The following is a 13029-nucleotide window of genomic DNA, read 5'->3' as shown; positions in this document are numbered from 1 at the left end:
ACGTTAAATCACATCGTGATAATGAACGAACATGTAATTAATGCATCAACAACGATGAGACTTATCAAATAGCATTTAAATAGTAAATAATTTTATTTTATGATCAGTAGTGTAATTCCACGTTTTATCAGTGAAATAAAAGTGTTATTCCACTGGCTAGCAGTAGTCCATGTTGTTTTTACCTAAAATGATTGTAAAATCATAAAATAAATAGAACATTTGTCTTTTTGTCGTGAATAACATATTTTATTTCATCTCGAAGCAAGAAAACGTTTATATTTTCACTCATGCTACGCATTCGTGAAAATATAAGTTTTCTTGCTTCTCGATGAAATAAAATATGTTATTCACTCTAAAACGACAAATATCCTCTATATATCTAGCCATTAGGTATATTTATATTCAGACTACCATTATTCTTTATCGGGTCCGACTAAAACAGTCTAGGTCCAGAAAAAGCAATATACGACACAACAGTAGCTACCATGCTAGATCGAATAAATGCTATTTGATAAATTGGAAAAAATTGGCAATTTTCAACAATGATATTGGGCGTTATCCATGCTCTGTAATCTCCCCTTAACACCATGTCATTCAACATTGTTGCCAGCATCCTTTACAAAAGAAGCGCGTAACATTGCTCCACAGTACCCACAAACAGTGTGCTTATTCGAATGACGATTGCGTCCCAAGGCGCTTATTCGATGAAACAAGGAAAATATAAATATCTAAAAATATAACGATTAGAATAATAAAAATAATGAATGAATATTCATGTACCTGTGTGGGAGCTAAATTAATGTTAAAGCATGTTCATATTGTGATCCTCAAAAAATATCTTTGATGAAATGATGACGCCATTTTCTACGGTGAGTTTACAGACACACATTTAAGACACACTGTCTCTCACAATCACTACCCCCTCCCCAATTACTGAAAAACATTTCTGGCATCCACATCATGATGTATGACGGTCAAGCTATTTTAGCGGGATACGAAATAATTTTCCAATTTGAAACGAATGACAAAGAAGTTAATATCATAAGCACATAGAAGACGAACAACTTTGGGAACAGTGAAGAAGCCATTGTTGAAATAATTATTTGTTACTACATCACAACACCACATCATTACACAGGTCACAATTCTATGGAATACAATTACTGCTTATTACTAGACGAGAGAAGCTTAGCCGAAACGTCACTCAATAATAAGCAGTAATCTATTCTATATAATTGTGACCAGTTCAATTACTAAATTAATGGGATACCTGTGCAGGAATTAGCCTATGTTATGAAAGGGATAATTCCTTTTTTTATTAGGTATGACAAATGGCCACTTCCCACTTCCAATTGTATCTTTAGCTTGTTAAATTCCTTTACTTGGTTTGGGTAGGAGTGGGGTAAGACAGAGGTAGCCCATATGTTAGCAATCTCTATAATATACCAAGTAAATAATACTCTATAGGTGATGTTGGGTGGGGATTGGGTAGGTCATATTCTATGTTAGAAATATATATAATAAGTAAATAACACCTTATAAGGGAGTTTATTGAGACTATGAAATGTTAAGTATTTGCATATATATATACACACGGGTGATTAATAGCACTACATTCAGTTTACATCACGATTCCATTAACCATTAATGATGCATTATATAAGAGTTAAATCGGCCTATTGCCGGTCTTTATTTTGGCTTTAAATGCTGTATAAACCATTATTTAGATAAGCCTACAATCAACTCTCTAGAGCATCGAATAGGGAAGATTTAAACGGATTTATACACGATAGCCATTTAATGATTTAATTTAAAAATGGCGAACCGTTGCTACGTTAATAAACAATCTTTGCCACAAGTTTTCAAAACATCTAACAGTGATAACTTCGCCAAGAATAAATTAATTTGATTTAAATTTTCAACATATTCATTTTACATTATCTAGTATATTTTACATTTACAATGAACTTTTATAGCAAAACAGCCAGCTCTTCATCTAAATCTTACATAATGCACCTTTAATTGCTGAGCCTACTACTAGCTTCTAATATAATTACCTAATAAAACTAGTAAATATAATTATACAATCGTCGTCTAAGTCCAAGCATACTGAGATGATTAATTTTAGTGACGCGTAAACACAAATTCAAATATATGCATGCGCTATTTTGGACAGAACAGTTTGATTTGCAGATAAATAAGATTCAAATTTAACGATGGGTCTTTAGAAACCAGATTACCGCTACAAAAAGTATTATTCTAATGATTTTATCACCTAAAAGAGATTGGACCATTTTTTTATGGAATCGCAATGTAACCTGAACAGCAACATATGTACTATATTTATATAACATAAATTATAAGAAAAAGCATTAATATACTATTTCAACAATAACATTCAAAACAAATCAGAACACAACAGGAACGCATCATTGATACCGACTCACAGGTCAGCCATTTTGTAATGGCGCAAGACTCTACATTTGTTTGTAATAAAACATAAATAAAGTAACTATCTAAACCGATTACCGAGTCAAGTCGCCACACCGGGCTATTCTTGTAATTTAGTTTAGTCGTGCCTAATGTTAAAACGCAAAATACATTCATTCATTCAAAGCTACCCAAAAACTACAAAGCAGATTCATATACATCAATTAATTTTCTTAAAGTTTCCTGTCATACCATTATTCCAAAATTAAAAAATGAAAATGAACTGGGATTTAACGTCCTACTGAAAATTTAGAAAGCCATCGCTTTAAATTATGACATTTAATGAAAAGACTGAATAGTTTAATATACATTATATCCTCGCAAATGTAAAAGCTATGATAAAAGCAATAGGTCCAAATAGAACATGAATGATGAAAATGAAAGACAAATATGCTTTGTTGTTTTTCCAAGGTGCAGTGATGTGGCTACAATCGATAATGATGTCATACGCAAAACATGTTAGATCTCTCACGACCAAACGAATGATATAACAATTAAGAAACAAACATTTACATATGAAAATGGCGTCATCAGTTTCATGCTCCCTTTTTGTATATGATCAATTTTAAAACTATTTTAAAGTTTTGGCGCCTCTTTCTAAATACGTAATTGATATCATGGTGTATCTATGTGGACCTACTACCTTATAATATTTTAATAGTTCGGCAGATGGACATATAGACATGTGTTTTTCAAATAAAATCTAAGATAGATAAATCATATCCAAACCGACCCCCAGTTAACATATTTAGATACTTGCCTGGTGAAGGAGTAGTCATCTGGTAGTGATTCTGTTTGTGTTGTGACTGATAACCGGTTGGCATTCTTGGTATTGGTCCATTTGCTTCTGGCGAAATGTAAGGCTGTTGATTCAACGGTGGGTATTGACCCGGGTATGCCTGAGTTGGGGAGGGGTAATTTGGAGGAGGAGCAGCCGCATTAGGATCTAAGGTGTGTTGGGCGTGTGGTTGGTGGTGGTGTGGTGGCTGTTGGTAATAGTCTTGATAATGTGTTTGACTAGCTGGTGCCTGATACTGAGGTTGACGCATTGGCTGTTGATATGGTGGTTGAGCTACAGGCGGTTGTTGATAAGGTGGTTGACCTGCCGGTGGCTGATACTGTGGTTGACCTACCGGTGGCTGATACTGTGGTTGACCTGCGGGTGGTTGATACTGTGGTTGACCTGCAGGTGGCTGATACTGTGGTTGACCTGCAGGTTGCTGAAACTGTGGTTGGCTTGCAGGTGGCTGATAATGTGGTTGACCTACTGGTGGTTGACCGGCTGGCGGCTGATAAGGTGGCTGATCTGCAGGTGGATGATGATGACCTGTTGCAGGTTGGCCCACCGGTGGTTGATAAGGGGGCTGTTGCTGAAATGCAGCTGGAGCTTGCTGCGCCTGATATGGCTGTTGATAAGACTTAACCACGGGTGGTTGTTCACTGGGATATGCTCCATATCCAACATCTGGAGCGGCGTAAGGATCGGCTAGTTTGGAATTAGGATCATTGTAATTCGGACTTTGAACGTGACCTGCTGGCGAATTTAACGTCATAGGCGCATATCTGTTGGAACTGTGTAAAGGTTGGTCATATAGATATGGTTGTTGGTGAGCAGATGTTGTAAAATGGGGGTGGTGATGAGGCTGGTTATGAGTGTGGGTCTGCTGGGGATAATGTTGTTGAGGATGGTAATCTGGGACATTCACTGGTCGCACCTGTTGCACATGAACTTGGGATTGTCCAGGTTGTTGTCTCAAATGGTCGAGTTGTCCCGGCTGGAGTGATGAAAATATCGAACTGCCACTCATTGGTTGTTGATTTTGATTCTGATTCTGATATGTTATCGATGCTTGGCCACCTGGTTGTCGACTTTGCATTGCTGGCATAGTTTTTGATATTGCTTGTGCTAGTGCAGGACCACTGAGTTGTGACATTCCATTCTGGTTTACTGGACCGGCTTGAGTTGGTGGTCTGTGCCCCTGTGTTCGAAGGGGACTGTAAGCCGAATTAGGGGACTCGTGTACGGTTCCTGCATGTGTGTGTTGAATACTATAAGGAGCAGTGTTAGTTCCTTGAAATGTATCCGTGGCGGCTTGCTGATGCTGGGCTGGGAACATCGGTTCTGATGGGAAGGTAGCCTTTGGTTTGATTTCTTCCGCCGCTGAGGGTAGCCGTTGTAGAAAGGGGTTTGGTCGACGCTTAGGAGTGGGGATATGTGAGTTTCCATTTCCGCTTGAGCCCGCATTTTGTAACGAAACAGCCGTTGACTGTGATCTTGATGCAGCTGAAACGATATGTTTAAAATAAGAAATAGAGTGGTGACAGAGAGAAAAATATCTTTCCTTTGATAACGCTAGTTTGTCGTTTGTCGGAAAGAACAAAAAGCTCGCTGAACTGCATAATTGTATATAACCGCTTTCCCTACAAAAAATGTTATATTGCTTTAAGATGTGTGACATAAATAATTATGTTGCAGTATCAACAACCACGTACATTTTGTACATTTTTCTAGGCCATCTATGGTTTTTATACTAAAAGTTACAGCCGTGTTTTTATGAACTAAGTTTTAGGAATGGAAAAGAAGACCTAACTATCCACAAGGGAGTATATCTTTAACCTGTTTAGGGACTATCATTCTATGTAGAGGTAAACAAGGAATTTGGTCTGATGATGTGAACTCAATCGGTCATGGGACAGGAATACCAAACCTTTCGACCTACGTTTGGTTGATCTTTGCCAACCTGTTTATCGAAATTGTTAATTTGACTCGTTTTCAGGATATACCCGCAATCAAGTTAGAAATATTTAATATTAAAATATCTTGGTGAAGAGGTAATAAATCCGCACTTCGTTCGTTAGCAATAATGGCGAACCGGAAGAACATCAACCCAAATTTGGTAGGTTAATCTGTTACCGATTCGTTGTCACTATCTTGTATCATCATTTGAATCATTAGTTTTATCCACAAAGCTACTTTTTCACCCATACCCAACAACATTTGTCATTAATCATTAAAAGTGCACATTTACTTAAAGATGCATTTTGGAAGATTAGAGAAAGAGCTGGCCGTTAAATATATTGCAAAGTTCATTCAAATGACTCTATTCTGAGTGAAGTTATGGGTGTTGGAAGATGCAGCTTAGGTTGTTTATTGTCGTAGCAACAGCACTGTACAACTACGACTTGGTCTCAACTATTCATTTTATCGTTATTTTTTTAATCTAGCGGGCATTCTAATTCATTTAAATCTCTGTCATCGAATGGTCTAAAGAGTTGACCAAAATAAAGATAGATCTAGCTCTTACATAATGCATTTTAAGGGTGGAAACCGATTTAATATATGTTGAAGACTCTTAGAAATCTTCATCTAGATCTAGTACGGCTCAAATGACCGACCGAAGGTCTATGACACCAAACTGATCGTGCATTGAATTTATTTCGACGATTACAATCAATCATGACATTGGGAAACAATATGAGCTTTCTTAAGCTCTTTAAAGAAAGCTATCTAAGTATTAAAAACCAAATGAACTTGGTAACAAAGAACGCCCCCCCCCCCCTCCCTCCGCCCCGCAAACAACAATCCAGCAGGTTTGAGGATAAGTATTCACGATTAAATACGATAAGATGTCTACACCAGCAGACCGAGAACAACTTTCTAGTTGTCACAATCATAGACTTCAAGATAGACATGACTTATGAATTGGGACCAGACAAATTTGTTTTAACTCGTTGTTGAAGCAATTCATAAGTCAGTTTCCGTGCGTGTGCTAGATGGCCGAGCACCAGAAAACAGAAAAAGGATCCATATTTGAGTGAGCTTGGCCAGGCTGCAATGGTAAATAGAATATTACAGCATCTCTTGTGAATAAGATATTGTATCAGTGTCACAAAATGAAAAAAAATAATGAATATATACAATATATCGATAGTGCTGTGTTGTATCTCGTTAACAAGCATTAAACGATATTTCGACTATGTAAAATGTAAACGAGAACCGGATCTTGTATCGCATTCGATAATTGAATGTCTCCAATAAACAATTCCACTAATATCATCTATAACACAGGCTTATATCAGGTTCTCGAGATATAAATTGTATTACAACCAATGATCGAGATCACGCATGCGACAATTCAGCATGACAATGCCGGCCTCATGTCGGCCATCTTGGATTTCTTGAGTTACCCCAGGATGTAAAGTTGAGATCATCCGGTTTCGTGATCAGCACAACCAAAAGATATGTAAACCACGACAAGACATTAGCAACACTGTATTTCAACGTTTTTCGATCAGCTTTGTCATACCGCAAAAGGCGTTAAACGAATTTGTATATCCCTTTGATGCGTGCTATAGTAACGGTAACAGGCAGACATAACCATACGGTTCATATAAATAATATCACACTTTACAGATCAAACCATAATGTTCGAATCGTGTACTATTATACCTTAGAGACATTATAAGCATATGGTTCTCACTATAACATTGCAAAAACATACGCATAAACATACTGTAACGTAAAGATCACCATTCCAAGGCAAAAAATGTATACCATAATATTATCAGTCTAATCGAACCACAAATTATCCACCAACCCAGAAAGGAAACGCATATGTGTCCGCATAAATGTTGTCTCTACTGAACAGCTACCAAAGGTTATAGTTTTTATTAAAAAGGGGAACGAACTTTTCACTAAACCACTTCTTGGCAAAAACATATTCTAAAATACAGGATGAAGCTTTGACTCCCTATGTCTTGTCTATGTATATATCGAATATACCATATACTTAATTCGGATAAACCTAACATTAACGTCTTAAAATCGATAATACAGCTCCTAAACCTGAAACTAACCGTTCAAAATCCATAATAAATATAATATACCACATACTTCAACTAGTTAAACCTGATATTAACCGTTTGAAAAGAAATAAATCGACTATACCATACACGTAAAGCGGTTCAATCTGATATTAACCTCTCGATATCCATAAATATAACATATCGTATTCGTAAAGCGGTTCAACCTAAATATTAACATCTCAAATCAATCGACTGCACCATATACTTAAAGCGGATAAACCTGATATTAACCCTTCAATATCCATAATAAATTGACTATACCATATACTTACAGTGGATAAACCTAATAAAATGAAATGAAATGGGGTTTAACGTCCTACTGTTCTGCTCCGAACTTTACTAATGAAGACGGTCATACGCCATACAGTGTGCTATGAGGGAAATTTTGCCCGGACAGCGGCGCTACGGCCTACTCTTATATCAAATTCCAACTGTCAAGGTACACCAATGTGTACACGGACCTCGGTTGTTCGTCCAATCCAAATTACTAGATAGCTGTCCTTGTCAGGCCCTCCATCCTGCGTCACTGACAAGGGGGAACCACGCCGGAAAATCTGGATTAACTTTCTCGGCCAATGCAGGGATCGAACACCCGACCTCCAGGCTAACGAGCCAGCGTCTTACCCATTTAGCCACCGTCACCCCCCAATAAACCTTATACCAACCGTCCATATACTATACCAATATACTTAAAGCGGTTAAACCTGATATTAAACATTCGAAATCCATAATAAATATACTAGATCTGAGTAAACCATAATACATAAACCCGAAAATATCATTTGCCATACAAAAATACTACAGAATTGTTTTGAAACACTGCAAGGTATGTTTTTCAATTAAGTGAACTGAAGATGGTAGTAATAAAAACTAACCTCTATCGTTAATATGTAATCATTCATTTAATAGTAACAAGTACCATATACTGAGTGTGGCGTCACCCCAGCTATTTTGAATTTGTGACGTCATATTAAAAACGAATCCTGGCAATTAATGCGCAATTGTTCAAAGAACAAGCTTGCCCCGTTTCATGTCGCCCCTAGAACAACAAGATGAGTAGCAGTTGGGATCCAGTTCCTGGTCCAAAAAGGATAGACGCCCTCACTCTATCAAGCAGGCACACCCAACCCGGGTACGCCCAGTACCACTTCAGACAAATTGGAATTTACCAAATGGACCATAACATATCAGAATTATCCATTAATATATAAATAATATCAGATTTATTTTCGTCTTTGATTACCATTTTATTATTTAACTAACCTCCGCTGTCGAGTCATTGCGTGTTTAGTATCCGGACATTAGTTGTTTTATGACCGTAGTGTCATAACACACGCCAAATTTATTACATATATCATAATAGTATGATGTAAAAATCTGACGAGGGTCAGGGAATAATCTGTGGTTAAACGTGAATAATTTAATGTATCCATTAACCGTGAATGATTTAATGTTATATATCCACTGTCATAAAATATTATTTTAGAAAAATAACACCCACAGAAAACTAGTCAAGGCCATAATAAATAAAAATATGTTATGCTAGTGCCAAAATGACCAGTTAAAATCCATTGGCACACGGTATGAGGGATATCGCCATGCTTTCGATTCGACTCCATTGCATCCATTTCGTAAAAAAATGATTAAATATTATTATTGATTAATTCATTAATTTATCGAAATCTGAACCAGCTTACCAAAAGTCAGTGGTCGCTGACCTACTTGCCAGGTTGCTGCTTCCGCCGTCAACAGCGTGAATATTAATACCCACCACACACTCACTCTCAACATTGTCCTGTACAAAAATTCAATCACAACTTAATAAGGTCCAAAGTAATCAAACAGGTTAAAGAAATAATCCACGTGAGTTTCCGTGCAGGGGAAACATTTCCAAATTATGTTCACGAAAGTTACAAGTCGACTGACCTCTCGTTCGCATGTCCTCCATTTAAAGTCTCAGTCATAATGATTAATTGCCGCCAAAAAAATAATTACATTGTTTTACTAGCCACAACTCATTTATCCCTAAACCAAATCTGGTGACAGGTAACCTTTGTTGGTCCAGTGTGGGGTCATACGATATTAAGAACTGACCAACAACTGGACATTAAAGGACGACGGCTAATGACAATTTGTTGGTATACATAATTCTGAAGTGTTTACATATGTTAAGAAAATCCTTCATAATTTTCTTTCTCTGTCTTTGCCTCATTAAATGCCATTAATACTCTTGGGATTTGTCATTTTTTAACCATAAAGCCCCGCTTCCAAACTTAAATATGAGTTATAAAAACATGTTATGTATATGCAAATGCATAGTTAATGTAACATTGTTTTTAGAATAATATTTAACATGTCAGAAGGCCAACAAACATTTTCATAAATAAATACTAAAACGTATTATTCATTGTGTCATTCAACAATGTGAAAATAAACTCTTAGCTTAAATTGTCTCTTGAAATAGATGTAAACCAACACAGATTCTAAATATATTCAGAATAATCTCTCATAGTCATAAAATTAATTAGCTCAACTTCGAGTGAATTTTATAAGAATTTTTAGACAGAGTTATGTTTTAGAACATCTTCTTTTTGAGGTTTATTTGGTTTTGAAGTCACAATCTATCGTGTCGTACCGTTAAAGGTGACTCAATGATTTTAGATAAATATCTATATCCGTCGTAATTTCCGATAATTTTTTACGAAATCATCTAAATGTTGAATATGATACCTAGAATACGCATATCTATAACATATCTGTCCCTTAAGTCGGTTACCTTTTGCAATATTTTGGGCGCTTTTGACAAAAGAACACTCTTGTCGGTTCGTGTAGGTGATTAAGTAGGGCCCGTTTATTTCATTTTTCATTTCCGTAAAATGATATCGATTTTTTATATCGAATATCACTAAAGATGTTTTTTTGTACTGTTTTGGCTAGTAATTTGTAATTATAGAAGAAACCGCACAGTAGAAGGTTATGATGGCTCAGTGTTTAGAGTTAGGGAAAGCAGGGTGGACGCACCTCCATCAGTAATTAGCAATGAAATAATGCTTAATAAAACACTTGTGACAAAAAAAAATCTTACAATGACGAATCCAAGCTTCTCCAGGTTTCACGAAAAATATTCCAAAAACAACATAAATCCACATTATGTTCTGCTTCTGGGTTGATTTTATGGCGCCGTCAAAATGATCTTTAGCTTCTTTTTGGATAATTAATGTCTATAATTATTTTGTTACACCTTGGAACATAGAAACTGCAATTAAAACTCTTATTGCATTACAATAACTGTCAGAGTAGATCACATATAATTCGGATACAATCTCAGATGATCGTACATTAAGTCCATCAACGTTTGGCTCTGATGTCCAGGTTTTATAATGAGGCATTTATGTGGTTTACAACCTTTAGCGACTTCATGCATATTCAAGATTTTCTATTACGTGTATGGTTGGGAGATCGGGGATGAAAAATTTACTGTAGTATTCTACTTCTAGGCCCGCCTTGTCGTTTGGACCTAACCTGACATTCAACATAAAATTAAGAAACATAAAAGTATACTTAAGCATGTCAGTCATTATTAATTATATTCGTGCAGTATATTTACTAAATAAGGATGGGCATAAATTTCTGTTATACAATAAGTAGGGTTTTTTTGTTCGTTTTATATGTAAGCCAAACTGATAAAAATCAAATGTCCTTCATTTTTTTATTGATCTTGCCCTAAAAATAAACGCAATTTCTATCTTATGTTAATTATATTGAACAGAAGGCAATAGTCACAAATATTTTTACATAATTCAAATTACGTATATAAATGGACACCCCACTGGTATTGTTATCTCCAGATAGCAGTTGCATAGCAGATTATTAATTTTTTAGTGAGACTAAATTGGATTCGGATAGGTTAGTGGCTTCACTTTGAAATTTCGATTTAGTGGTGTACCATTGTTCACGGTTTTTCTTTCTCATTTTCATTGTCTCATTGTTCAGTCCGTGTTTTGTGGTCCATCTTTGCCTTTTCAAAATGTTCAAATATTTTTTTTATTAGATAGACCTAATTGGATTTGCATTCAGTTAAGTCTTTGGGTTCGCTTTAAAATTTGCTATTGGCTCATTGTAGGCTACACGATTTTGTTTTTAATCTGTCGATTCAATCCACGTTTATTGTCCAGATATATGTCTTCTCAGAATTAACAATGCTTCATATAATATGCATTGCATCTCTAAACATCATTTAGGGTAGACGTCCAGGGCCTATTCATAAAAATCATGTTTTAACATATGTCTTACAAACAGAGAAACCATGACATATCCGAACCTCACATTGTAAACGCACAAATAACATTCAAACAACACATTTTAAACGCACAAATGACATTCGAACTCCACGTTTTAAAACAAAACGAAATTAGTCATCGCGTTATCTGGGTATGCAAAGATTAAAAGACAAGGCATATTTTTGTATAATTATTAGACTCAAGGGATACCATGACGTTTAAAACGTTGAATAATATCGTCTTAAAGAGAGTGATAGGACAATATAAAAATTAGACAGTTATTTGGCGACATCTGTTAATGACATAAAGGCTACAATTTATTTTCTCTTTGTATTATAGCGCCAAATAAACCTGTTATATCATATGATTTAACTACGACATTTCATCGTAAACAACTTGCTTTGCAAACAGTGTCCATTACCTCCATCAACAATACATATAAAATGCCCAGGAGAGGACCCCTTTCCTCAATCGGGCTCCAGTGTCAATCTTAGTCAATTAAGGCAACAGAGACGAATCCGTACGATACGCCCTCACCCCCTCCTTTCCTTCCCCAACAATTTGCAATTGTGGATAGTTTTTTTTCATTACTGGGGCGAGGGTGGGGGTGGCGGTAGGAGAGGTGCTTATTTATTTCCCGTCCGGCTCCTATCCGGGTGTTGGTTTAAATGTTCTCCGGGATTTTCCAACCATGTCACCCCATATCCGTGGTGCAGGACGGGGGTCTGGCAAGAAAGAACGTCTAGTTGTCCGGGTAGGATGGAGACCCAATGCTCGTGTACACGGTGTCGTTCACGTAGGAGAGCCGTTGACAGCTGGAATCCAATTGCTGTCAATGCACATTCTGCACATAGCACACTGTATGCCCGTCTTCATTAACCCGAATTGTGCAGAAACGTAGGACATTAAATCCCATGCATTACATTCATTCATTCATTCATTCTTTTATTAAAATCATGCACCTCGACGTATATACTATCAGTAGAGATACATGAATGGATAACTACCTGGTGAGGATACTTTTTTTACATTTGTTTCTTCTGGCATGTACAACTTTATTCTGTCCCAACTCTTCAATGTCTCAGTTTGTATTGGTGATTTGGTGCTATTCCGTGAGCTATCAACATTGGATAACACAATGTACGTCGCTGATACCCGTGTTACTGAAAAAATAAATCCATAAACATTCAGATCAAATCTTTGCACTGTATTTTAGTATAAACTAATTCCGATCTGATCTCTGCACTGTATAATACTCTAAATCAATTCAGATCAGCTGAGAGCTTTGCGCTGTATTATACTCGAAACTAATTCAGATCAGATCTCTGTAGTGTACTGTATTATACTCTAAATCAATTAAGATCAGCTCTGATCTTTGCATTGTATTATACTC

At 36.3% G+C, this 13029-nt stretch overlaps 1 protein-coding gene across 1 annotated transcript; it reads right to left on the bottom strand.

Annotated features, from left to right (window-relative positions):
- Nucleotides 1–3182: 3182 nt before the first annotated feature.
- LOC126830399 (uncharacterized) lies at nucleotides 3183–9190 on the bottom strand. Its single transcript, XM_056102892.1, has 2 exons — nucleotides 9054–9190; nucleotides 3183–4774 (listed from the first exon to the last, which is right to left on the bottom strand). Exons 1-2 carry the CDS (start codon nucleotides 9145–9147, stop codon nucleotides 3183–3185), a joined length of 1686 nt encoding a protein of 561 aa, XP_055958867.1. The 5' UTR covers nucleotides 9148–9190.
- Between the last annotated feature and the right edge of the window lie 3839 nt (nucleotides 9191–13029).

This window comes from Patella vulgata, chromosome 8, assembly GCF_932274485.2.
Source record: "Patella vulgata chromosome 8, xgPatVulg1.2, whole genome shotgun sequence".
Taxonomy (NCBI): Eukaryota; Metazoa; Mollusca; class Gastropoda; family Patellidae; genus Patella; species Patella vulgata.
Note: the sequence above shows the minus strand (reverse complement) of the source record. Positions and strands in the feature narration are given on the sequence as shown.

What these genes read in the sequence shown, in the direction of transcription:
- LOC126830399 (XM_056102892.1), bottom strand. Translation starts at nt 9,147, where the DNA reads ATGTTGAGAGTGAGTGTGTGGTGGGTATTAATATTCACGCTGTTGACG. An exon ending in TCAGCGACCACTGACTTTTG is followed by an intron (nt 4,775 to 9,053) that starts GTAAGCTGGTTC and finishes ATATCGTTTCAG; the next exon opens with CTGCATCAAGATCACAGTCA.